The sequence below is a fragment of the Podarcis raffonei genome, chromosome Z (genome assembly GCF_027172205.1).
Source record: "Podarcis raffonei isolate rPodRaf1 chromosome Z, rPodRaf1.pri, whole genome shotgun sequence".
In the NCBI taxonomy this organism is placed as follows: Eukaryota; Metazoa; Chordata; class Lepidosauria; order Squamata; family Lacertidae; genus Podarcis; species Podarcis raffonei.
This window is the reverse complement of record NC_070621.1, coordinates 10,500,728-10,527,961: the sequence shown is the minus strand read 5'-3', so window position 1 is coordinate 10,527,961 and position 27,234 is coordinate 10,500,728. Positions and strand designations below refer to the sequence as shown.

Sequence of the window (27,234 nt, the reverse complement as noted above, 5' to 3'; positions counted from 1 at the left end):
GTTTTGTGTTATGTTATTTTGTGTTATATTGGAAGCCGCCCAGATATTATTATTATTTTATTTATTTATTTCATATCACATGCAGCTACCATTTTGTGCTTCGTGCGTTGGCACTTCGAGTTCCAGGTGGGCCTGCCAGCTGGAAAATTTTGGTATCCCCCGACCTTCATTAACGAAGCTGAATTTTAAAATGTAAAAAAAAATATAAAATAATATTTTGTGTTTTACCACCAGTGTCCATTCAGGGTCATGGAGAGTGCTAGTGTTGAGCCTGTGCTTGCGGGCAGCAGACCTGTTGACCAATCCACAGTCGCCAAGAACCGTAAAAGCCGTCAAGAACTGATGCTCAAGCTATCGGAAGGACAGAACGTCTTGTGCTGTTGGACTGATGGGCTCTATTACCTTGGGAAGATCAAGAGGGTAAAGAAAGTGTTTTGTTTTTTAATTAAAAAAAGCTTCTTTTTTGGAAAAAATAAATCATTTTCCTTAGACAAAGAATGCTGGGTCCTATTCTCATGGAGGGTAACAAAACATCATTTATGCTCTTGGGAACATTAGGAAGATCTTCACTTTTTATTCATATTCTGCACAGAGTATGTGCAAATCAAATAAAATCAAATGTAAGCACCTTATATTGCTGTTGATTTCAATGAGAGGTTGTTTTCTGCTGCTCCAGAGAAGTGGACACGGAGCAATGGATCCAAACTGGCAAGAAGATTCCACCTAAACATTAGGAAGAACTTCCTGACAGTAAGAGCTGTTCGACAGTGGAATTTGCTGCCAAGGAGTGTGGTGGAGTCTCCTTCTTTGGAGGTCTTCAAGCAGAGGCTTGACAAGCATATGTCAGGAGTGCTCTGATGGTGTTTCCTGCTTGGCAGGGGGTTGGACTCGATGGTCCTTGTGGTCTCTTCCAACTCTTCTATCATTCTATGATTCTATGATTCTATGATATCTTGTGTGAACCACTGGTTCCTAACAGTTTTTCTCTCTCTGCCCCCTGGTTTCCATATTTGCAGGTGAGCGGTTCCAAACAGAGTTGCCTGATGACCTTTGAAGACAACTCCAAATACTGGGTGCTTTGGAAAGACATCCAGCACGGTGAGTGAGTCTGCAGTCTTCTCTGGGACTTCTGCATGGGCCCAGCCTACATGCTGGTGGTAGTGGAACAATGGAGGGGGATCCTGAAGTGTGGGAGCAGAATGTACCATGTTAAATTTCAGGGGTAGGTGGGTGCCATTTTGAAACACACAACGAGACTTCCTGAAACAAATGGCTCTACTGCAGAGCTTCTCCCTGATGTGTTAGGTTTGAAGGATCATAGTGTTTGAGAGATACTGGGGTTCAAGCCCAATGCCCTGGAATGGCCAAGAGAATCCAGACACCCACCCACCCCTGATTGTCAGCAAAACGGGATGTTTATTTAGGTGTTCCAAGGCTGGTGTGACACAACTGACGCAATCAGCAAGTAGGGAGACAGTGGGTGGCACACCAAATATGAAAACAGCACTTATAAGCGATGGGGCAATAATGTCCATCTATAGCATTACTTTCACCTTCAGCTAAATTCTAATGGTTTTTCTGTGAGTCATAACATTAAGCTTCTAGCTTCCTTATCTCTTGCCCGACCACAGCTTCTAATAACAATCCTTTGCTTACGTCCTGTTCTGTCTTTCTCCCATGGTTCTCCTGTAAACACAACCTTCACATACCAACCTTGACTTGTTCAGCTCATTGTGGACGATGGTCAGATTGATTATAAGGCAATTTCCTGTGCTCCCAACTTACAGGAGTTTTTGATGCTAGAACATAGGAAGCTGCCTTATACCAAGTCAGGCTGTTGGTCTGCCTAGCTCAATATTGTCCACACTGAGTGGCAGCTGCTCTCCAGGATTCCAGACAGGGAGTTTCCCCCCACTTTGGGGTTTTCTTGCTGGTGTTTTCTGCAACATGCCGTTGATACAATAATAGTGCAATAGTGGTAAATTTACTGGTGTGGCCACACACCATTCCTCTTTATTACTGCATTGGTGCTTATGAAGAGAGGCAGCTCTTGCATCATGGAGCAACAGAAGCAAGACAAAACCTGGATTTTTTTTATTTTGCTTGACAAACACCTTTCTTTCACTTTAATAGTCCTCAGATATTTTAACAAATAGTGCAAGATGAGACAGCAAGCATCTGGTGAACCAGAGCTAGGTCATCTAACTAATATCAAAGCTTTTCATCCAGATATTATTATATTTTGTTGAAAAGAACAATATCATAGAACCCCCTGGAACATTTTGCTACATTCCTGTTGTTTTTCCTACAGATGTGAAGTTTCCCCCCCTCTAAATTGATATTCCTGCAATCTAGACTACAGACTAGATAAATCTGGACCATCTGTGGTATAAAAAATTACAGGGCTTCAGCAGGAAGCTGTGGACTGTGGCAGACTACATTTAGGGGTCCCTGAAGCAACCAGCAGTGAGGTCTGGGTGACCACTGTCATCCTCTTCAATGAGGTTGTTCCACGACTGCTCACCACATATTTTTTTTAAATGTAGCTACTACATCTTGGATTTTGATTAAATTTGCTGTGCTGGATTATCTCACATGTTGATATCACTGGTGTGAATAATTCCCACACCTCCGTGCCTCATAGTTTTCAAGTTAGGGGGGTATGAAAATTAGGAAAATGTTATATACATGCAAGATACATCATAGAATGATGAAATAAAACATAGAAAATACCACGGTCAATATAATCTTCTATTTTAGAAGCCTATGAAAATACGTACTACATGGAGCACATTTTACGAAACTCTCTTTTTCTAACTTCTCTAGCAACATACAGTTTCATCATATGAGAGCTTATAAAGAATAGCTTTGAAAAATTCATTTCGGCTTCACATCTCATGATAGGCATTGTCAAGTATAGCTTAAGTGTAGCAGTAATATTGGGCAACACTTCAGTTACGTGTTGCTCACATATAAGCGGAAGACCTCCTGCACATTGAATTTTAGATGGCATCTTTTATTCTGTGTTCTGGGTTTTCCTAAGGTGCAAATATTCTTTGAACTGATAATACCCATTTACTAATTTGTGGTCAATATCATCTTTGTAATATGATATTATCAGATTTTTACTGTCCACATCAATTTCAGAATTGTTCATCAGTTCTGAGAAGAATTTGAATCTTTTTTGCAATCTGCTCATATGGGCCAGTCCTCTTACTTAACTGGATTATCAAGCAGTCGGCTACAACTCTTTTCAATACTTCAAAATAGTACTGTATGGTTTTTCTCATCTGTTCTTCAAGTTGCTGATCCACAGTATTTTTATTTGACTTTTTTGTTATCCAGCACAACATTGCCCCCCTTATATTCCATGCTGTCTTCACGATTTTCCAGAGTTCTGAGCATATTCATCCAGTCAGAAAACCCACCTCTGATTTTATTTTATTTTTAAAAAGGGGGATACATTAGTCACAGCAGAACAGCCAACTTACAGTGACACTCCACCTTTGCAACATCTGTGCTGCTGACTCTCAAACTTTGGAATTGTTGAAATATACACAATAAAAAATTAATCAGTTTGAGTTGTGAGACTCAGATTGGATCTACTAGATCCAAAACATGTAAGCAATGAGGACTAACATTCCTTCTGGGGCCCTTTCAGGATTAGAGGTCCTTAAGCTTAAGCTTAATTAGTTTCAAAATCGTTCTGCTCCTGGCTATGGGGCATGCACCAATTTGAAATGAAGCTGTATGTCCATCCTGAAACTTTTGCTGGAACAAGAACTGTTATAAGCAAGACTATGGCTACATTTAGACAGTCCTGACTTTCCCCCAAAGAATTAAGGGAGCTATTAAGGGTGCTGATAATTGTTATTCCCCTCCTAGAGCTACAATTCCCAGAGTCCCCTGTGAAAGAGGGATGGATTGCTGAACCACTCTGAGAATTGTAGTTCTTCCTGTTTAAAGTGCCATCATAGTGCTGTATGTGTGTGAATGTGGCCTGCATATAACCGCCCCAATACCATTATGAGCAGAAAACTCACCACCGGTGTTATATGAAATGCATTTCTGGAGGGGACCCTGATATAAGGCTTTTTCATCTTTGTATATGAGGTGGAAATCTCCCACCTCCAGTGACAATAGGATTGGGCTTCAATACGATACGATAATCTTTATTGTCATTGTCCCATACAGAACAACGAAATTGAAAAAGATCTACATCAGACATTCAAAAACCAACAAGCTTGCTATCCCAGCCTGGTTAACCCTCTAAAAACTCTGATACCCCATAATTAAATATAATATACTCCCACAGAGGCTACCTTACACAGCGTTTAAAACCAAAATCGCATTTGGATGAAAACTGTTTCTCAGGCGGCTAGTCCTAGTCTTTATAACCCTGTACCTTCTTCCAGAAGGCAGAAGCTGAAAGAGATTGTTTCCAGGGTGTACACTATCCTGCACTATCTCTGCAGCTTTCTTATAGCACCTGGAAGCATAGATTTGATCCAAGCTGGGAAGAGTGCACCCAATTATTCTCTCTGCAGTCTTTACAATCCGGGACAGCATTGTTTTTCTCCTGACTGTGCAGCTCCCAAACCACACAAACAGACCATAGGTTAATACACTCTCAACAGTACAATGGTACTCCATCCTTTTTCCAAGCGGTTGTGGGGATTGCTGCTGACATTCGTCTTCTTTTTCAGCTGGTCTCCCTGGTGAAGAGTCAATGTGTAACATCTGTATGGAAAAGACAAAATCCCCCCTGAATGACATACTGATATGCGGGAAATGTGGACTCGGTAAGAAGAATGTCCTGCAAGTTCCACCATCCTGTGTTAGGGGCTTGGGGGGCGGTGAGGCAGAAAATGGCAGCAACGAGAATGCCCTTATTGCTCAGTAAGCTTGCTGTATCATTATTAGGTTAGCAGGAAGTCTCTTTAAAAAAAAAAAAAGCCCTGCTCTCCAGATCAAAAAGATTCCTAGAGTGGCATGTAAGAATAATAATAAGATGATTCCCCCCCGCAACTCTCTGATGCCCCAATTTTGCTTTTTTCCTCCTCCCTCCCAATACCTTTTCCTTTCATGTTATGCACTTTAGTTTTCTTTCTATCAAGGAGACTGGAAAGCAAGCTCCCTCCTGCTGCTCTTTGGTTGGTGGATGGGGCCAGACTCCTTTGCCTCAATAGGAGAGCAGCCTCCGAGTGGCCCTTAAATGGTTGCAGCCTCCTGCTGGTGCCAATAAGCTGTCCTGGTGGACATCTTGCATTTCTTTCCTTTGGTCAGAGCTTGGCAGTGGCATGCTGAGTGACATTCCTAGGAACATAGGAATCTTCTTAAGCTGAGTCAGATCATTGGTCCACCCAGCTCAGTATTTCCCAGTGTTGACATTTCCTGGCAATGGTTTTCCAGGGTTTTGGAGTCTCTCCAAACCATACTTGGAGATGCTGGGAATTTGAACTGAGGACCTTCTGCATGCAAAGCAGGTGCTCAGCCACTGAGCTATGGCCCTTCTACAACATTCATGATCCCAGAGTAAATGCAGGAAGGGGTTCGTCTCAAATGTTGGTCCCTGCAAATAACGCTCTGGTGCTCAGCCTCACAGTTAGACCTCTTCCCAAAATGGTCCCCCAGATTTCATGGCCCTGTTTGCAAACAGTGAATCAATCCACTGTGGGTTGGATTGTTCCAATGTTCAAGGACTGAAAATTTCTGTTAGGGGTGTGTGTGTGTGTGTGTTTATCATTCTGTTGCCTGACATTGTAGCCTAGGGGTTACAAGAGTGCAAGAATCCTGAGAACTGTAGTTTGCCCGTTGCAGAGCTATAACTCCCAGCACCCTTTACAAGCTACAGTTCCCAGGATTCTTTGGGAGGGGAGCTATGCACTTTCAATGAATGGTGTGATGGATTCAGCCTAGTGCAACCCTGTAGAAAGTGCTCAGCCTCTTGATGTAGTTGCAAAACTTTGCCTCTCAGGTTTTCACCAGCAATGCCATATCCCAGCGGTGAGCAGCGATGAGAGTTCCTTGGATTCATCTTGGTTCTGTCGGAGATGCATCTTTGCCCTGGCTGTACGGGTGAGTGATAGGATTCAAGGGATGCTTTCTGCTAGCTCTCGTTTTGGGAGCATACAATCTCTGGGCAGATGCTTCTTTATGGATGCCCCTATGTGAAAACCTAGTAATTGCTAGTGGTGGATCAAACCTAGTGTGCTGTCTCTGCCAGAGGACAGCCAGAATATTATTATTTTTATAAGTCAAACCATTGATCCATCCAGTTTAAGCTTTGTTTATGCTGACACCATTTCTTCAAGATCTCTCTCTATTTAATTTATGTATTGATACGTATTCAGAGATATACAAAATTGCATATCCATCACAAAGTATCATGTTATAATATACTGATACAAACAGCTACTTAATCTGTAAAAGAACGTAGGAAGGAAGAATAAAAGACAAGAAGAAATAGGAAAACCTAAAGAAAGAAAACAAGAGAGGAGATTAAAAAGTATTAGAGAAAGAAAAACGGTTTCAAACAGGGGTCCTTCCTGGCCCTTCATGGATATGGAACCTTCTGCATGCAAAGCAGGTCTCTTGTCAATGAAATAATAATAATAATAATAATAATAATAATAATAATAATAATAATAATAATAAATTTATACCCACCCCAGCTTTGCTCAGCATCCCGCCCCCCCCGCCCCCATTCATCCTCTAGCACCTGCCAGTCCCTGATGCCTTTTTGTGGTCTGAACCTCTTGCTGCTTTTTGCCTCTGCAGAATGGTGGAGCCCTGAGGAAAGGCACCATTGCGAAGACGCTGCAAAGGATCAAGATGGTGCTGTCCTATAACTTGCAGGAGCTGGAATGGGACTCTCACCACAGAACCAATCACCAGCAGTGCTACTGTTACTGTGGCGGCCCTGGCGAGTAAGAGAAACCGAAACGAAAACAAAGGGGGCACCCAGGAGAGGGGGGCATGTCTGAGGAGATGGAGCTTTCTGAAGACCTCTGACAATAGGGAGCAAATCTATCCTGCCCTTTTCTTCTGTGGGGGGTCTTCCTTTGGAGATTTAAGCTCCTGAATCATGTGGTGGTCCACATCTCCAGGGGTGTAGATGCAAGCTTTAAAATGTGTGTGTCTTGCACAGCTCGATAGATAGAGAGGCTTACCTACACCACAGCTGGGAAGTGACTGGCCTGGGGTCCCAATGTGGCCCTCCAAGCCTCTCTGTCTGGTCCTTGGGGCTCTCTCCAGGCCACACCACTTATGGGCCCTGCTTTGCACTCCCATTGTGTTTCTGCCTGGCTGGAATCATAGAGTCATATAATTGTAGAGTTGGAAGGGACCATGCGGGCCATCTAGTCCAACCCCCTGCGATGCAGGAAACTTTTGCCCAATTTGGGGCTCAAACCCTCAACCCTGAGATTAAGGGTCTCATGCTCTATCGATCGAGCTTTGCTCACTTCAACCTGCTTTGCAGAAATATAAATCAGTTAAATTGCAGATGAATAGTTCACCAGTTAAATTAAATAAGTTAAGCAGTTAGCAAGTTTCTTGGCTTTTAGATGAGGCATGTGTGTGCCACTGGCTTGGAAGAGGCATCCTTTGCCGATATAGATGATAGATAGATGATAGATAGATAGATAGATAGATAGATGATAGATAGATAGATAGATAGATAGATAGATGATAGATATAGATAGATGAATGCCTCTTTTAAGATGGTGCTTACCGTCTGCAGTTTTTCTGACTTGCACTAAATTGGGAACACCTCATATAAGAGCCTTACTGGATCAGGCCAATGGCTCACTTAGTCCAGCATCCTGTTCTCACAGTGGCCTACCAGAAGGTCTAATGGGAAGACTGCTAGGGATGAGCACTGTCTTCATTAATTCAGAGTTAAAGTAGAACTCACGTAGCTGAATGTTGGAAGACTCAGGACAGATAAAAGTTGCACACAGCAAAATTCTGGATCTCACTCCTACAGAGTGCAGTGATGCCCACCAAGTTAGATGGTGTTAAAAGAGGATTAGACAAGTTCACAGAGGAATTGACTATCAATGGCTACTAGCCATGATAGCTATTCTGTGGCCACTGTGAGAAAACAGGGTGCTGGTCTAAATGAGCCATTGTGCGGATCCAGGAGGCTTTTCTTACATTCTTCTGAGTTAATTCAGACTTCCTCAACCTGGCACTCTTCAGATGTTAGACTACAACTTCCATAATCGTTGCCCATTGGCCACGCTAGCTGGGGCTGATGGTAACTGGGAGTCCAACAGCGACTTGAGGGTCCCAGGTTGTGAAGGACTGATTTAATCTAACTCACCAGTGGGGTATTTTTTTTTCAGCCCAAAGGCCGCAATTCCTCATCAGCATCCTTCTGGGAAGCCCATGCTAGTACTGTGGTTGGCAGACTTGAGTAGGGAATACTCCACAGGTGTTGCAACTCTCTCCCGGTCCAACCAAGTTTCTTTCCCCTCCAGGTGGTACCTGAAGATGCTGCAATGTTACCGCTGCCAACAGTGGTTCCATGAAGCCTGCACACAGTGCCTTAGCTGCCCAATGATGTATGGAGACCGGTACGTCTTTCTCTCACCTTCTTCGGTTTGCTGTGTTGGGGTCCCCTTTCAGAGGGAGGCTTGGAGGAGAATGATAAAGGGAGAGGGCCTTTCTGGTGGTGGCTACAATCTGTGCAATGTTCTCCCCAGCCTGGTACTTTCACTGACATCTTTTTTTTTGCTTCCTACCAGAGCAACACCAGGTATACAATGCTGCTAATCTGAGTTAAAGAAAGTTCTGCTTGTTCATTTATTTGTTTTTGTTTTTTTAACTTTCAGGTTTTATGTTTTCTGCTGCGCGGTGTGCAACCAGGGTCCAGAGTACATCAAACGTTTGTCTTTGAGATGGTAAGGCTGAGGCAGAAGCGCACTCTCAGCGTTTATTATTGTGATGGAAATCAGCTGTATATAAGCAGCAATATTTATTTTCTATTTTTTTATAGAATATTTTACTTGTAGTGAAATAAATACGGTTCCAACAAAACTTGTAGAGCAGTGGACCGCCCTTGCTTGGTTCTATAAACTCATCCTGAGTGCTCCCTCCACCCTGTATAAATCATTATTCAGAAATAATACCCCTCCGCCACTAAGGAAGACAATAACATAATAAAATTCCGAACAGTAATAATCAATTGCACATTCATTCAAAATAAAACAAAAACTATTTAGTTTAATTAATTCAGCAAAACTGATGAACTTCATCCAGTGGTACTAGCTTTTCAAAGTTTGATAGTCATTTTCATCTCCAGAGCTCTGCTACTGCTGCCTTGCCTCTTAACACCCTCCCAGGTACTCCCACTGGTCCCCGTGGAGATGGCACTACTCACTTTTGGGAACCCCTGCTACAGAGTGTGACATGCTTATATCACACATACATACATACATTTTATTTCTATGCCGCCTTTCTACAGTCAAACTATGCTCAATGTGCCTTACAACATGCAAGAATACATTACTGCAACATAACAATAGTAGTCATAAACAGTAAATAAAACATCAAAAAACATAAATCACAAGATCTTTTAAAAAGATACCAAAAAAACCCTGTTCACCTGCCCTCCCAGGCCAGGTGGAAAAGACCTTCAAGGCAATAGCCTATAAGAAGAAAACTGATTAGGGACACTGTCAGATAACTAGATCATTGAATGCATTGCCAAGGCTTCAGCTGTCTGTGAAATGGCCTCCTCATAAGTAAGCATGAGTAGCCAGTGATCTACATTAATTCCACTTCTATTTACATTGTTGATTTACAGGCACTTATCGAAATGACCATGTTTAGTGTGAACTCTAAAAATCCTTCTGTGTTGCGTTGGATGCTTGGAAAGTGCCAAGGTGTCAGAGATGTCCTTTGGAGTCTTTCTAATGGGAGGCAATCTGTAAACTGGTAGCGGTAAAGAACGTGGCAATTATGCAAGGAGCAATATCTCCACTGCATTTAGGGATGAGGGAGAAATTCGATTCAGGTCTTGCTTAAAGGTGAACCTACCTAATCCATTCTTCCCAAAACAAAATGGGAAGTGAAATACTGCCACCTTCAGAATTTGCTCTGCTCTGAAATTTGCAATGCAGCTCTTCTGCCAGGTAATGTGCACAAGAATTCATATGCTGGAATAAAAGCGTGGTTAAGAATGCACATGTAAGTGAAAATAGACTCCTGGAGTTACAATCTCTCCGGGAATAGAGGTTGACTGCTAAACCACTCTGGAAGTTGTAGCTCTGTGAGACGAATGGGGGCCGGCTAATAACTCTCAGCGGCCTCAACAAACTCCCAGGATTCTTTGGCAGAAGCCATGACTGTTTAAAGTGGTATCACTGGGCTTTAAATCTATGGTGTTAATGTGGCTATAGTCTACTATCCGCATAGTATTTATGCAAGCAAAATCAGGATGAATGGTCTGTGAACAGATCTTCTGCAGGAAGCCTTGGTCATTCTGTTTCCTTTTACCACGCACAGGGTGGATCTCGTGCATCTTGTACTCTACAACCTGGGTGTCCAAAGCAAAAAGAAATACTTTGACTTTGATGAAATCTTGACCTTTGTCAATCAGCGCTGGAACCTTCTGCAACTTGGGAAGGTAAGTGGCTTGGCTGTCAAACCAGTTAAAGCAGGGTAGCCTGGCAGACGTTGCTGGACTACAACTCCAATAATTCCTGAACTTTGGGCATGCTGGCTGAGGTTGATGGGAGTTAGAACCCATTGACAATCTGGATGGTCAAAGTTTCCCACTTCTGCATTGAAAGAAGGAGGGTGACAGAGTCATTGAGAACTCTGCTTGGTTCCATTTACAACTTCAAAGCTGGAACGTGGGCTCCACCTTGTGGTCGTAATCAGAATGTTCACTGGTATAAGTATATATGTTGTCATTTCAATTTAAAATAAACACAGTTTGGGGGGGGGAAATAGTAAATAACAGTAAATGCTAAATTAATATTTTTTGGAAACAGGGAGCTGTGTGCTGTTCAGGTATTCAGAACCTCAGCTTTTTCTTTTTTAAAAAAGTTGCTAGCCCTCAAGGAACCTGCGAATAATGTTTGGCCACGCTTCATGAAACTGCAGAAGCCACTTGCAATACATCTCCCCCTTTCAGCTTCCATCAGGGGAAGGCTTGCAACTCAGTGCTTGAGCACATGCATTGCATGTGGAGACATTTTCAAGCCCAGTCCCTGACATTTCCAAGTAAGATTGAGGAAGACTTCTGTCTGAAACCCTGGAGGGCTGATGGCACTCAGTATCACAATGAGCTAGATGGGTCTGACTCTTTATAAGGCATAAACCCCATAGCCATGATGTGGGGCCAGGAGGGGGCTTGTGCAAAGCCTTGCGTGCCCCCCCTTAGCAATATTAAACTTTTATTGATTTTTTAATTTTTAATTAAAATAGTAAGGCTTCAAATGAGCTAATAAAATATCACAGCCAGGCTGACTTATTCTTCAGGCTTCAGTGAGACTTAGGCTGCACCAGCGCTTTTTCCCCAGAAAAAAAAGTTCCAGTACTCACCAGCAAGCAGGGCGAGGGGCCAGTGCGTGGGGGAGGGGTGTGGGGTGATGCCAAGGGCAGATTACCTGCTTGATGCTCCCTTGCCCTCCTGCCCACCTACCAGGGCGCTGCCACCCAAGTGAAGTGACCTCCCCTGCCTGGCTTTGGGTAGGAGGCAGTAGGGTTCCAGGATCTTGTCACAGCATCATGCCTCCTTCCCTAAGCTGGGCAAATGCTTCCCGGGCTTGGGGAAGGAGTTGTGATGCTCTGACAGGGTCCGAGAGCCCTCCCGCCTCCTTACACCCCCCAAAAGTGATGGTAAAGGTAAAGGGACCTCTGACCATTAGGTCCAGTCGTGGCCGACTCTGGGGTTGTGGCGCCCATCTCGCTTTATTGGCCAAGGGAGCCGGTGTACAGCTCCCGGGTCATGTGGCCAGCATGACTAAGCCACTTCTGGCGAAGGAGAGCAGCGCACGGAAACGCCGTTTACCTTCCCGCTGGAGTGGTACCTATTTATCTACTTGCACTTTGATGTGCTTTCAAACTGCTAGGCTGGCAGGAGCAGGGACCAAGCAACGGGAGCTCACCCTGTGGCAGGGATTCGAACCGCTGACCTTCTGATCGGCAAGTCCTAGGCTCTGTGGTTTAACCCACAGCACCACCCGCATCCCAAAGGTGGTGGTACTGCATGCCATTGCCCCCCCCCCAAAAGATCACTGGTTCTAACCATGTCTACTCAGATGTCAGCAGGACTTCCCAGGATTGCAGCCTTAGTCATGACCAACTTTAACTGGGTTGGGGCCTAAAACTCTTGGATTTTTACTTTCCTCCAGATTTTGTTGGCTGCCAGGTCCCCTCGGCCCCACTGCCCAACATGGCCAATGATCAAGGATGATGGGGACCCACAGAGCCCCTCATCCCTGACTGCTTTCCGGTGCTGGTGCTGGTCCTAAGAATTCCCTTCTGCGGAACATAGAAAGCTGCCTTCTGCTGCTTAAAACAAATGGTCCATCTAGCTCACCACTGTCTACACGGACTGGTAGCAGTTCTCTGGGGTTTCAGACGCGGTGATGGCAGGGATTGAACCTCCAACCTTCTGCATTCAAGGAAGCTGCTCTTCCACCAGCGTGCATTTGGCCCCTTTAAATGGGCCTTTTCGTTGTTTCAGTCTGCTTCTAATCAATGATGCAGGTCCCTATTTTTAAACTAGCAGCTGCTTTTTTGTTTTATAAATTACTCCAAACTGTCTGAAATGTTTTATGTGGGCTGCTGGTCTGGAACAGGTTGTTCGTACTTTGCTGTCTGAGTTTTAATACTTGTGTTTTTATGTTTTAAATGTTATGATGCAGTTTGAGGAAGGCTGCCTTGAGAGGGCTTCTGACCCTTTAAAACATCATTTAAAAAGAAATTGAAAATAACTAAGTAAGTTCTTCCTCTCAGCTGAAGAACACTCCAGTGGCAGAGAGAGCCGAACATCTCCTTAATGCACTAAACAGCTACAAAAGCAGGTAAGAGTAATAAAAGGGCTGCTTCTCCACATCACTTTTATTGTGTTCCCTGTAATCAACATCTTTTGGAAAGCCATTCCTGATGTCAGTTTCCATTTGATTGACCTGGAAGTCAGAGTTTGGAAAGGGAAAAGGTGAGATAGCCATCGCACGGAACCTGACAAAAGTCTCGGAAAACCATTTTCCAAGATGCTGCCGAACCTGCAAGCGAAAAGCTTTTAATTAAAAGCACAGTAGACATTACAAGTGCTAAAAACATTTTGCCAATCTGCAACCAGGCAGGGTGGCTTTTAGAACTGCATTTTCTGGGGGGGAATCACTACCAATTGAAAAATCAATACCAAACTTTACTGTCTGCTGCCTTTCAGATTTCTGAGTGGGAAGGAAATCAAGAAGAAGAAGTGCATTTTCCGACTGCGGGTCCGGGTCCCACCAAGCCCACCAGACAAACTCTTGCCAGGGAAGGTCCCAGGGCCGGCTGATGCCAAACCTCCTCAGCCGAAGGAAACAGAGAACCCCAAGTCCTCCAACCAAAGCAGGTCTGCACTTGAGCAGGGTGATGCTTGTGACCAGAACTGTTTCTCATACATTTTTGTATCTCACCCTTCCTTCAGGGAGCCTTCTGAAAGACTCCTTGAGGTAGGCTAGGCTGAGAGATGACCAGTGGCCCAGGGTCACCCAGCGAGTTTTGTGGCCCAAGGGGGATTTGAATCCGCCTTGTCTAAGTCTAGTACTCTTAACCACCACACCATACTTCCAGGCAACAGAATGAGTAAGCCAGCCAGCCATCCCTCCCTCTCCCCCGCCTCCAAAAATCTAGCAGGATGTTTTGTTCTATGTAAAAATATTTATATACAGTACTGCTGTTCATTAAAAGCTTTCAACAATTGCACAGAAAACAATACAGTAAAAAACATATAACAGGTTCACTGCTGGCAAGCGGGGCCAGGAAATTTGTGGATCATTTTGTAACTGTGAAGCCAAGCAGCGGATAACTGCTTTGCAGGGACCAATGTATGAGGTGACTAGGACTGGGTAATATCTGGTTTACAGCTAAATAGGACTTGCCGATCAGAAGGTCAGCGGTTCGAATCCCCACGACGGGGTGAGCTCCCGTTGCTCGGTCCCTGCTGCTGCCAACCTAGCAGTTCGAAAGCACATCAAAGTGCAAGTAGATAAATAGGTACCACTCCGGCAGGAAGGTAAGTGGGGTTTCCGTGCGCTGCTCTGGTTCGCCAGAAGCGGCTTAGCCATTCTGGCCAAATGACCTGGAAGCTGTCTGCGGACAAACGCTGGCTCCCTCAGCCTATAGAGTGAGATGAGCGCACAACCCCAGAGTCGGTCACGACTGGACCTAATGGTCAGGGGTCCCTTTACCTTTATATGCCAATATATGACAATGTTGGAAATAAGGTGGGGAAGAAGTAGCAGCAACAGAGATACATCACTTAGCCCTACCAGTTGAAGAAGCCCCACTATTGCTCTGGCTCACGCTGGAGGGGCTGAGGGCTTCTTTAAATGGGTCAGTTGACGCACAGGAAGCCTTTCTGTGCCTCAGCTGAGTGAGCCCCCTTGTCGCTCTTGCTCACATGAACCGGGGGTTGGGCCTTCTTTAAAATGTGAGAGCATAATTGGGGGGGGGAGAGAGAGAGAGACAGAGACAATTGCACATCCCGCCCCCTGCAAAAGAGGAGAAGCAAAGGGTATGGACACGAGGAAAAGAGAGGGAGAGAAAGGGAGAAGGGAAGGAGGAAGGGAACTCAGGAAAAGAAGAGGCTTAAACTACAGGGCAAGGTTTATTTCATTGTTTTTTGAATTCAGAATAGCCCCATGGGGAAAAAGAGACTCCCAGCACCTGCCAGCCTGCTTGCAAGAGAATCTCATGGCATTGTAGCCAGAGGAAAGTTCCTGGTCTGTGCCTGTGTTGTGGTTTGCTGCCATCTGCAGGAGCTAACAGGAAGAGCAACAGACAAAAGCGTTCTTTGGCTTTGAGCAGTTTATATTATAGTCAGGGCAAATATTCTGAACCAGTGATTACGATGTGGATTTCAAACCAGTCCTCACTTATCTATCACCATATTGCCCAGGCCTACAGGTACTCCTTTCCCTGTGTTTAGGATCATGAATGTCAGAGAAAGGCCATAGCTTAGTGGCAGAGTACCTGCTTTGCATGCAGAAGGTCCCAGGTTCAATCCCTGCCATCTCCAGGTTGGGCTGGGAGATATAATAATAATAATAATAATTTTTTATTTATATCCCGCCCTCCCCAGCCAGAGCTGTCTCAGGGTAGCTAACACCAGTAAAATTAATAAAAACATAGTAGGAAAAAACCCCCAATTTAAAATACAGGTTAAAATGCAATTTAAAATGCAGCCTCATTTTAAAAGTAAATCAAAACCATAAGGGGAGGGAAACATAAGGGTCAGACTGAGTCCAAGCCAAAGGCCAGGTGGAACAGCTCTGTCTTGCAGGCCCTGCGGAAAGATGTCAAGTCCCGCAGGGCCCTAGTCTCTTGTGACAGAGACTCCATGTCTGAAACCCTGGAGAGCCACTGCCAGTCAGTGTCAATCAGAGATCAGCAACAGGTGCTGCTCCCAAGTATTGTTGGACTTCGACTCCCCTCAGCGCTACCCAGCATGACTAATGGACAAGGATGATGGGAGTTGGAGTCCCACAACATCTGGAGAGCCGACCTTGGTGCTTCCTCTGTCACTATGAATAGCTATTACCCTCTGCTTCCAAACTTAGAATCCCTTTATGTGTATTCAGTCATCAGCATCATTACTGATGTCTTTTTAATCTTACTAATTATATTTCTTACCTGCCTTTTGCCATAAGGTCCCAGGGTGGGCTACAGCAATTTAAAAAACACAATAGTATTTTTGCTATTGCAAATTACAGTCACAACAGTAGGGTGCATCCTATATATATATGTTGAAGGCCATTCAGCATATGATGGAAACTATGTAATGAAGGTTTCAGCTGCACCTCTGTGGGGAGGGAATTCCACAACTCAGGGGCTGTTGCAAAGAAGGCCCTCTCTGAACTTCTGAGGGTGGTGGAAGTACTAAAAAGGTCTTCTGCCTGTTGATCAGAGCAGCTGCAAGGATCTGTAGGGAAGGAGGTTATTTGGATATGCAGAGAAGGAATGGTGCAAATCTTGCCATTTTGCCCAGCTATTATGGAGGTGAAAAATGAGAACGCAACCAGCATGGGAAAGGCAAACCAAAAACTTTACATCAAAAGTATACTAAATCTGTCAATTCTTCCAATATTGTTTTTCCACAGATCGACACCGCACAATGTACAGATGAAGAAGAAGAAGAAGAAGGGGAAAAAGGCAAAGTTCCTCTTGGATGATGCGATTCCCAGTGTTAGTTTCTTTATTTTTATTTTTTGAAGAAAAGAAACTGCCCCTCACTCAGCTCCCCATGTGGTTCTTTGTAGATTTCCTGATTTACTCAAACCAGAGTGGTTGAATAATGGTTTTCTTCTTAGCAGCAGCTGATGTTCTTGGGCTGTTCATGGTGCCAGTTAGATACGCCCTTTTCCAAAGCACCTCACTGCATTTCCACCACAACCTTGCCCTGCTTCCATAGTCAGTCAGCATCCTATGACCATTGAGCATGCTCAGTCCTCATTATACTTCAGCATTCCGCATAAAAACAAGTGGAACCTGCAGTAAAATGTTGCAGTGTGGAGTGCTTCTGTTCAGTGTTCCAATTACTCTGTTCAATTTCTTTTATTATTTGGTGTTCCATTCCCCTTGCCTTCCAGCACTCAGGCATCATTCCATACCTACTCAGCATGCTTTCTCACTGATCTGTTTATGGGTTCCTCTTAAGATTCCCTCTCACCCAATATTTTTCATACTTCTTCAAATATTTCAGGTTCCCCTGAGCTTGCTGTTATCTCCCTCTTGTGCTGTTTTGGGCATGTAAAGATCAGTGCTCAGAGAATGAGCTTGCTATTATTAGCATACAGGACAGCGCCACCACTTTGCCTGGCACAGTGCAGAATGGTGACAATTTAGCTCCCTGCCTAGAGGAGCTTACAGTCTAAAATTTGATGACCGAGGGAGGGGGCAGATGCAGGACAGCAAGCAAGGGTGAACAGGAAGAACATGTGTTTGGTTTGATTGCACGTATGTGAGATGTGTTTCAGAATGGGATGGGGGCTTGTATGCTTGCACCAATGGCTTCACAAGGGCGGGGCGGGGCTGGGTAACAATTTTAGGGGAGGCAGAGGCTTCAGAGCAGCAGTTGGCTTGCTTCTGTTTCAGGCTATTTAAACCTGCTGTTAAGGCACAAAGGGTGGAGGAATCTAGCCGAGAGAGAGAAAGAGAGAGAGCTGACCTTTGGCCATGCTATACTGCTTGAGCACTGGTCAGGAACCTTTGGCTTGTAGGCCTAATCAGGCCCACTAGCCCTCTCCCTCACCCCATTTGACCCAGCAGGCCATTCCAGCTCAGCTCTTTGTATCTGATACTGCATGCAGTGTCAGGTGTGAGGGCAAATAAAGCCATAGCTGGGTCAAAAGGGGGTGGGTTGCAAGCACCCACAAAGTTCCATTCATGGTGCTTTGCATGCTTTGCAACCAATCAGATGGTTAGTGTTTGCAAAGCTCTGGAGGAGCTAACTGTCAGCTGTTTGGTGGCAATTGCAAAACACCATGCCTTTGATCATGTGCACACAAAAAAGGCACACCTGATGTCACTATGCCATCTGGATTGGCAAGTGGGCAGCCCCATCCATCTGTTAAAATTAGCCCATGAGGAGTGAGAGATATAAGCGTCCAGTCTGTCGTTGAAATCAAACTCCCCACCTCTCTGCTTGATAATATGTGTATATATTTGTAATGGAGGTTTCTGTTTTGTCATCGTTCTGTTCTTCACATCCCGACTTGCAGACTGATTTTGCCTCTGCTTGGAGCACAAACCATCACCTGGCGAGCATCTTTGACTTCAATGTGGACGAAATTCAGAGCTCGAAAAGGTAACAGGACCAGGCAAGGCTTGGAGCAAGGCTGTTGGAAGGCGGGGGGAGGCATAGCCCAGTGGAAGACCACATGCTTTGCTTTTATTTACTTTTTAAACTCATATCCTAGCCTTCCTCCCAAAGGAGCCTAGGGCAGAAAATAGACCCACAATTTAAAAGCAATTCCCACCCCCAAAAAAGTTAAAACGTGCATAAAACAATTGCAGTTTAAAATACCCCAGGAGCATTTATGATTAAAAACGTCGTTCCTGGGTAGCCAAGAAGAGTATGAATGATGCCTGTGTATGCCACCAAATGCCCAGATCAGCATGAATGTTTCTAAATTCCTCCTGGAAGTTGATAATGATGGAAACAGGTGCATATCTTGCAGGAAGGCTTTCCACAAATGGGGGTTGGGGGAGAGAGAGGTCCATTCCCAGGTGAAAACTTGGCAAAGCAAGGTTTGCAGACACTTGCTCAGAAGCACTCTTTTATATGATGATGACATACGCTGTGTGACAGAGCCTCTGCTTAAGCTGTTGCTCAGTGCAGTTTGACTGTTTCCCTGCTCATGCTTTTATGCTTTTTCCCCAGCGGAAGCTCGAGCCAGAATTTCTTTTCTGACGTGGATACGGCGACGGATGCCGCCAGTACTTCAGGTTCAGCCGCAACCAGCGTGTCCTATGAAACAAGGTGGGAGGCCAGGGGCTATCTTCTGTTTTCGTTTTTGGGTTCAGTGTGGGCTGTCTTCTATTTACTTTAAAGATGGCGCTTGACACCTGCTGTTTTTATAAGCACGTCTATCTGCCCATCAAAATGCAACATGTATATGTACTTACTTAAGAGTTACACACTTACTTAAGTGGGACTCGTAATTTGGAATGGTTTTTAATTGATTCATTTAATGTGCAAATGGTGATCCTGTGGCCCTCGAGATACTTACATGTATTTATTTGTAGAAGTATTTCTAGACAGCTATTCTTGAAAACATATCAGAGCAGTTAACAACAGTCACACATAAAACCATGCAACAAAAACCATATAACAATTTTTAAATGGGGGATCAGCTAACTATTATGGAAAGATGTGCTCTAAATTTGGAGGGGTGATGGGAGCTGTAGTCCATCTGGCAGCCCCCAGAGTCCCCATCTCTGTTCCAAAACATCTGTCAGCTAAACAACCACAGCCGTAACTTAGCAATATTATTCTAATATTTATTCCCCTTCCTCCCCTCCCCCTCCCCTTTTTATGAAGATTACCTGCTCTGGGATCCCACAGCTAATTCTCCCCATGTCTCCTCGCTGGACCAAATAGGACTAATTTAGCCAGCTAGCCCTGGTGATCATCTAATGTTTATTGAATGGATTTCCCCTCTAAATTGATTTTTGAATTCTGAATTTATTGTTATTCACGTTTTATACTGTATTTTATGCTGGTTTTTTGTTGCATCAATTAAGTGTTTTAAATTTGTTGTTAGCCGCCCTAAGCCCGGTTTTCTGAGCCGGGAAGGTTGGGGTATAAATAAAAATTTATTATTATTCTAATAATATTATTACATATTACCTAGAAGGACCCTGGGCAGCCGGAAGCGTAAGATGACATCCAGAAGCTACACAACTATTGAGACGAAGCAGAAATGTCCGGAGGGCCCCCAGAAGGTCACACCTGGCTGCTCCTCAGAAGAAAGTGAGGCAACTGGTGGCCCAGATCGCCCAGAGAACCCCGCCCAGGGTCATGCTTTCGGGAGCCTGGGTGAAGGCAACTCATCGTCCTACCTCAGATCATCAATCAACAACTATTTTGGCGCTGCTGGCAGGATGGTGTGTGGGGAGAAGTACAAAGTGTTAGCCCGTAGGGTGAACCTAAATGGCAAAGTTGAATACCTGATAGAATGGGAGGGCACTACCCCTTACTGAGTGTCTGGGGTGGTTTGCCCTTGAGAAAAGAAAGAGTTTGGGGGAAATAAACTCAGAGGAGTCGTGCGATCAGATGTAAGCTACGTTATGCTTATTTTGGGCACTCTGGGGTGGGGTTTGGGTAATACTTTGATGAGGTGCCTTCAAGTAGGCTTCGTTGACAGAACGATTTTTGTAAGCTACAGATCAAATGGAATCATGTTGCTTTGTAACACTGCTTCTCTACAAGGGTGAGAGAAGGAGTGAATGGGTACAAACAATGTATTTTATTTGTCGAAAGAAGGACAATACCTGCCATTTCCAGAAGGACTCTTCTCTTTCAAACGTGGTGACAGGCAGAGAGGGAAACTGATGCTGCCATTTTGGGATGGGACAAAACTGTCCAGGTTGCTTAACCAAGCAGGGGTGGGTCCTTGTTCTTGGCAGGGAGGATGAAGTGACAGAAAGATTTAAGAATGGGGGTGGGGGAAAGATCCACCCACAGAAGCCAAGTTTGATAAGTGGGCAGTCTCTCCCACTGGTGACCTGTTTCTTGCCAATGCAATGATCAGCTGATTGTTGGGGAATTGCATAACTCTGGGTGATACTTTGCAAGCCCTGGCCAATTAGCATCAGTGCCCACAGAGCACAGTGCATTGTAAATACAGCTGATTGGCGGTGCCTGCAAAAAAAGCTTTTAGCCCAGCCATGCTTTTAACTGCCCTGCATTTGATGTCGGTTCAGGTTAGCTGGGCGCCAGCCAAAGCTGCTTTTAGGCTCCAGTGTCCCTTGAACCCACTTACCTATGCTATGCATTTGAAACTGGTTCAAAACCAGTTTTGACAGCCATAACTCTCCTCTGCCCAACTTTGCGGGTGGTAGTTCTGAGAGGCAGTGAGGGAATATTTGTTGAAGGTTCGTAGTCCCATGCAGGACTTCTGTTCCTTAGTGGAGAGTTAAATTGGTTTAAACTTGTAGAGTTGAGGAGACATTCAATAAAAGATTCGCTTAAAGCTTATCTAACCCCTTGGCTGTGCTGAGGGGACTAACTGGGATATATGGGAGAACAGGGTATAGTTGGTCAGTGATGACAGAGAATCATAGAGATGGCCATCTATTCCAACCCCCTGCAATGCAGGAATGTCAGCCTGTGAGGGCTGTTGTGTTGTGAACAGGGCTGGATTTGAGGCCCTAAGCTACTGAAGGTAATGGGGCCCTTTATATGTCCAGCTGTCCTTTGTCAACAACCAATTGTCACTGTTTTTTGTGTGGAATATATGCTATATTGTAATTTATGGACCTAATAGGTATCTAAAGCCATTTGCCACTGTTGCTGTATGTAAGTTTTATTTTATTTTATTTTTTGGAAATGTACATCCAGTTTTTTTCCTTTAATTTTTTTTTTGGGTGGCCCCAAGAGAGTGGGGCCCTAAGCTATAGCTTATAGTAAATCCGGCACTGGTTGTGAATGTGCTTGGTTGCTGTGAATATAACTGGCTGACCCTGCAATTTTTGGAAGACCAGGTTCCCTGTGTCCTGTGAGAAAATGGCACAAATGAGGCCTGGTCTGCATATCCAGGAGAATGAGGTGGTAGAACTTTAATGTGGTAGGATGGACTGTAAGATAAAAAAAGGTAAAGGACCCATGGACAGTTAAGTCCTGTCAAAGGTGACTATGGGGTACAGCGCTCATCTCGTTTTCAGGCCGAGGGAGCCAGTGTTTGTCCACAGACAGCTTTTCAGGTCATGTGGCTGTACCAATACAGACTGCAAGACAGGGGGATGAACACATGTTTGAATGCTTCTCCATATGGAACAATTCCATCCAAGCAGAAAGTTAGAATATCAGGGAGTCTTAGCCAGCTAGTTTTCTACTTATGGGAAGATATATAGAGGGAAATATAGATATAGAACATATGGGATTATTTTTTATGGAATTCACTCTATGCCTGCAGTGGTCCAGTTAATTCTTCTGCCTTGCAACTGGACCACTCTGATTCTATTGTGTGTGTGCAAGCAAGGCCTGAGATTATAGCTCTGATATGTATGTGCAATATGACAAGTCTTTGAGGAGGAGCTGGGTGGCCAGGGAAAGAGGAGGCAGGGAGGAAGAGGCAATAATAATAGACAGGTAGAATCAACTGAAAAAAAATGTTCAATTCTGAGCATCCTACAAAGATTCAGGAGGAAACAGGAGGAGAATTGGGGGTGAATGTGGCGCAACCCAACCTCTCTTGTATGTCTGAAGCTATATGTGTGAAAGTTGATGGTATTTGCTTATATAGTCATCCGTGAAGGTAAAGCAGTATTAGCTAGGGCTGAGCCAAAAGTCGCCCCCCCCCCCATCTCAAATCTGACACCTTGTCTGTAGGCTGAAAAGTTGGGACTCTTATCTGATTTTTGTGGTGGGGACTGTAAAGTTTGCCAGGCAACTGTGTTCCTTGTTGCTGCAAGGAGCCATTTTTCAAACCAACAGTTCTTGAGTGTGGGAAGAAGAAGCCTGATTTGGCTTCAGATGTCATTTTTCAACCAAATCTCATTGCTTTACATGTGTTGTGAAGTCAAATCAGAGTGATGGCAGAGGGCATTGCTGCCTTTGCTCTGATTTGGCTTCAGGTGTCATAATTCAGACAAACCTCATTAGCTTGCATGGGGTTATTATGGAGCCAAATCCCAATGAGGCAGGAAGGATCAAATTTATTACTTTACTATTTGCTTGCTCTGCAGGCGGGATGGTCTGCAGGATTTAACTTCGTTCCGCAGGGTCTGTAAGACAGAGCTATTCCGCCTGGCTTTCAATTTGAACCTAGCCTGATCTTTTATTCCCCTTCCTTCCCTCCCCCTCCCCTTTTTATGAAGATTACCCGCTCTGGGATCCCACAGCTAATTCTCCCTGGTCTCCTCGCTGGCCCAAATAGGACTAATTTAGCCAGCTAGCCCTGGTGATCATCTAATGTTTATTGGATGGATTTCCCCCCTAAATTGATTTTTGAATTCTGAATTTATTGTTATTCACATTGTATACTGTATTTTATGCTGTTTTTTGTTGCATCAATTGAGTGTTTTAAATTTGTTGTTAGCCGCCCTGAGCCCAGTTTTCTGAACCGGGAAGGGCGGGGTATAAATAAAAATTTATTATTAGTATTATCAACTGCCAGCCTGTGGGTTGGATCTGGTCCCTGAAGCAATTTTTATCTGCTCCTTGGCAGTCCTATCCAGTTTTAATCAAATAGTACACTAAAAGCATGTCCACACTTTCGCTCCGATTTGGCTTCGTGTTGACAGCACATAAGCTAGTGAGGTTTGGCTGAGCAATGGTGCCTGAAGCCAAATCTGAGTGTAGGCAAAGCTTCCTTCCTTTGAACTGAGTCAGCTTCATGAAGACACCATGTAACCAAATGAGATTTGGCTGAGCGACAGCATCTAAAACCACATGAGAGCCATGCAGTCCTATGCAAGTCTACTTGGTGGTAAGACCCATTGGGAGGTAGTCAACTAAGTTTGATTCGGAGTAAACCCATTGAAATTAATGAGCATGACTAAGGGAGCAATCGTGTGTATGGGAAGGTGGTGTAAAGCCAGATCCAAGCTCTGTTTGGGAGCGAGGCTACCACTATTTGAGCCAGTCTAAGCCAAAGCACAGGGGATAGGAGGCTTTAAAACAGAGTTTGAGTTTTGCCAGCTGACCTTACGACAGTTTGCCAGGTTGTGTGACCAAGCTCTCAAATCCTCCCTGCTGGCACTGACCCCCCCCCTCGCAGAATGACCTCTTTTCAGGTCTCATGCTGGCTTAAGATCCACCATGCACATTTCAGCTGGGGTGAGGGGCTTATGAAGCTGGTGTATCTCTGGCTGAGCTGGGGCTGGGGGTTTATCCCAGCATAGCCCAGCCGAGCCAGAGATCAGCCACATTGTAGTCTGATGGATCTCGGGTTAGGGTTCTGCCCTAAACTAGGACCATTAACTTCAGTAGGTTTACTCTGAGGAAAACTTACTTTTGGAGCTCCCTCCAAAAGAAGCATGTTTAGAACTACAGCCTTGATATTAACATATTTTATTTTCAGTGTTGTCTGGCATCCACTGCCCACAGTGGAGCTCATTGTGCTATTAACTGTGAACCACTAGGCGGTGCTAATGTTGTTATGGAGCCAAATCACTGATGACCAGCCAGTTTGTGCGTCTAAACACATGTCTGGCTTTTGCACCAATGTCTGTGGGTTTAATAATTCAAGTGCAGGTGTGACAGAATGATCTCTGTCAGGGGTTTTAAAACAAAGCAGGGGAGAAGCACCACCATTTTGGAGTTAGCTGAGCTCCCTTCAGTTTCCAACAAGGGTTCTCCATCCCACAAGGCTCTCTTGGGAGAACACCTCTAAATTCAAATACAGGCCATATTCATGCTGATACCACTTTAAATGGCCATGATTTTCCCCAAAGATTTCTAGGAGCTGTGGTTTGTTAAGGGGGCTTAGAGCAATTAGGAGACACCTATTCCTTTCCCAGAGCCACAGTTCTCAGAATGTTCAACAATTAACCCCTCTACACAGGGAACTCTGGGAATTGTAGCTCTGGGAGGGGGAGGGGAATTGCCACTGACACCTGAGGTTTAGTATGCACACCATCCAATATACTCTTGACTACGGGGAAGATTTGAAAAGGGGACATTTCCTCAAAATGAGGGAGACCAAAAAAAAGAGACTTGCTTCTGTCTCCTAACATTCTCCTTGACAATGAAAGGCACAGCCAGTGCTATTTTTGTAGAAAAAGAGGTGCTGGAATTCACCATGAATGGCACCCTCATTCTCTTACAATGGCAATGGCACCTACCTGAGAGGTGCCAAAACTGAGTTCTGGCAAGTTCTACCTGAAAAAAGTACTGGGCGCAGCATTGTGGATGACACATTGAAATGACCAAGCACTGACTTTTTGTTTTGTTTTGTTTTTTTGTTTTTTGTTTTGTTTTGAAGTTAAGAATCTGTTATCATTACCAGTAATTTGCAGAGAGATCTGAATGTGGTTGCATTTGCACGTTTCTCATTGCACGATTTAAATCTAGGCCCCACAACAGAGCAGACTAATCTGCCGTAGTGAGAGGGGGGGGGAAGGCGGGGCTCTAAAAATATCATTCCCCCCTCCCGAGGGATTTTCTCTCTCTTTTTACATTAGCTTGGATTGATGTTCTTAATGCTTCTGTGCACCTTCTTATTAAAACCAGAGAGAGAAAAGATTCAGTCTTTCAACTTGCTGCTCTTTAATGACTGACCTTTTGTTTTGTTCTATTCGAGTTGTAATTAATATGACAGATGTGCGATTATTATTAAAAATAAAGTGGTTTGTTTTTTTCCAACTTCACCACGGCATTCGTGTTTCTTGGGATGGAGACGGTTCTGCCGCACAAAGCAAAATGAGATGTTTGGCAGAGGTGATGGATTTGGGGGTGGGGATATTCACAGGGGGGAAGACCAGAAGGCAGGGGGGAGATCCTGGGTTGAGTGGGGAGGAAGGAACAAGTCAAAGGCATAAACAAAGGGAAAATGTAGGCCAGGGTGGGGTGGGGGAAGTGGCAAATGTGGCCTTCCACGCCTCTCTCTCTGACCCTTGGGATTCTTCTCAGACCCATAGCTGTCAACTTTCCCCTTTTTAAAAGGGAAATACCATTATTCCGAATAGGATTCCTTGCAAGAAAAGGGAAAAGTTGACAGCTATGCTCAGACCACACCCTCGTTTCACAACATGAGTGTTTTTGCCTGGGCACAGTTCATCCTCGAGCAATGCATCTTGCTTGCCTGGATGGGGGGGACACAGGAGGATATCTGTGAGTGCACTTAGAAATTAGCCGACTGCACAAAGATGAAATTTACATTCATTGTTCCATCCATTTTTGCATCTGGCCCTGTCCACCAGTGGCATATGGCCCTCGTGAGGTTGCCCACAAGGGCATGTAGCTCTTGAGCTGTGGTACACAAAGGGCAGAGAAAATGTTCCCCTGCATGTTGATGGGACTCTGCTTCCAGTGACGATGGGAGCTTTAGCATGGCAATATCTGAAAGGTTTCCAGATCTCTACCCTTGTGCTTCAGAAAGCATTATTCAGACGTTAGTTGGACACATGTGTTTCTTGCCCAACACTGGCAGGCAGGGAGATAGTTCGTTGGCTACAGTATTTAAATTTTCAGGTGCCATAAGTGGTCTGAAGTGTTTGCTTTCTAAACAAAAAGGTGGGATAGAAATGTTCTTAAACCAACACATTTGTGGCAGGGGGTAGGGTGGGTTGTAGGGCAGTCATGGGTCAATCCTTTGCACATCTGCCAGTTTTCCACTGCACTGCACTGCACTGAAAAAATCAACTGGGCTTGTTCCTGGTAGCAGAACCAAAAAAAAAAAAAAATCCTCTGCCCCTCAATTCTCAGTTTTTGAGTAGAGAATGACAACTGCATTTTAAGGGGTGGAGGAATAAACAGATTAGTTTCACACACACACATTTTGCTTTAGCTACTATAGCTCTAATAACTTTGAGGAGGGGAAGAGAGCAGAATCCATTTCCAGATGTTGTAGGAGCTTTATCACATAATGGACTGACAGCAGATTAAAGAGGAATTTCCCATGCGCTTAAAATGATCGTGCAAGCCTTTGTGCCAGCCTTCCTCAGCCTGGTGTCCTCCAGTATCTTTTGGACTACAACTCCCAGCCTCGGCCAGCATGAAGAAGGACAGCATGTTGGAGGACACCAGGCCGGGAAAGGCTGCCATTTTGGAATGAGATGGAACTATTTGCAGCCACCCATTGAATTTGATGAGATTAGTCTGTGTGCAAGGAGCACAGACAAAATCCATTTATGTCTAGGCAAATGGAATTGGAAGTGACTAGTGTTTTTCAGAGGAGAGAGAAAGAGAGAGAGGTGCTTATATATTTTTTATTTTTAGGGAGAAGCCAGAATAGGGAATTTAAAGAATGAGGTTTTTAGCTTTTTTGGAGGTGATTAATATTTTCCACAGAGGTGGGCGCGAGCTGAAGTGGGAACTCCTGAAGCCCACTAGAAAGATAATCCTTTTTCATTCTTCCCACCCCAAAATCAAACCACCAAACTCCTGAACCTATTTGTCTGCAATTTGGCAGATCTCTGATTCAGAGTCACCTATCTTCTGGTTGCAATTTTCAGACCCAATTGCTGACAAAACACCAAAGAAGGTTGATTCCTTTTTGTTGTTGTTGCCGTTTAGTCATGTCTGACTCTTTGTGACCCCATGGACCAGAGCACGCCAGGCACTTCTGTCTTCCACTGCCTCCCGCAGCTTGGTCAAACTCAAGCTTTGAGAAC

The 27,234-nt window shown here is 44.5% G+C and overlaps 1 protein-coding gene across 1 annotated transcript; it reads left to right on the top strand.

The window, feature by feature from the left end:
- Positions 1-312: 312 nt before the first annotated feature.
- Positions 313-23,068, top strand: PHF19 (PHD finger protein 19). Its single transcript, XM_053373950.1, has 14 exons — positions 313-420; positions 1,017-1,098; positions 4,707-4,802; positions 5,978-6,078; positions 6,781-6,929; positions 8,487-8,582; positions 8,841-8,909; positions 10,516-10,636; positions 12,979-13,046; positions 13,415-13,585; positions 16,335-16,419; positions 17,955-18,040; positions 18,617-18,715; positions 19,590-23,068. Exons 1-14 carry the CDS (start codon positions 343-345, stop codon positions 19,936-19,938), a joined length of 1,650 nt encoding a protein of 549 aa, XP_053229925.1. The 5' UTR covers positions 313-342; the 3' UTR covers positions 19,939-23,068.
- Positions 23,069-27,234: the final 4,166 nt, after the last annotated feature.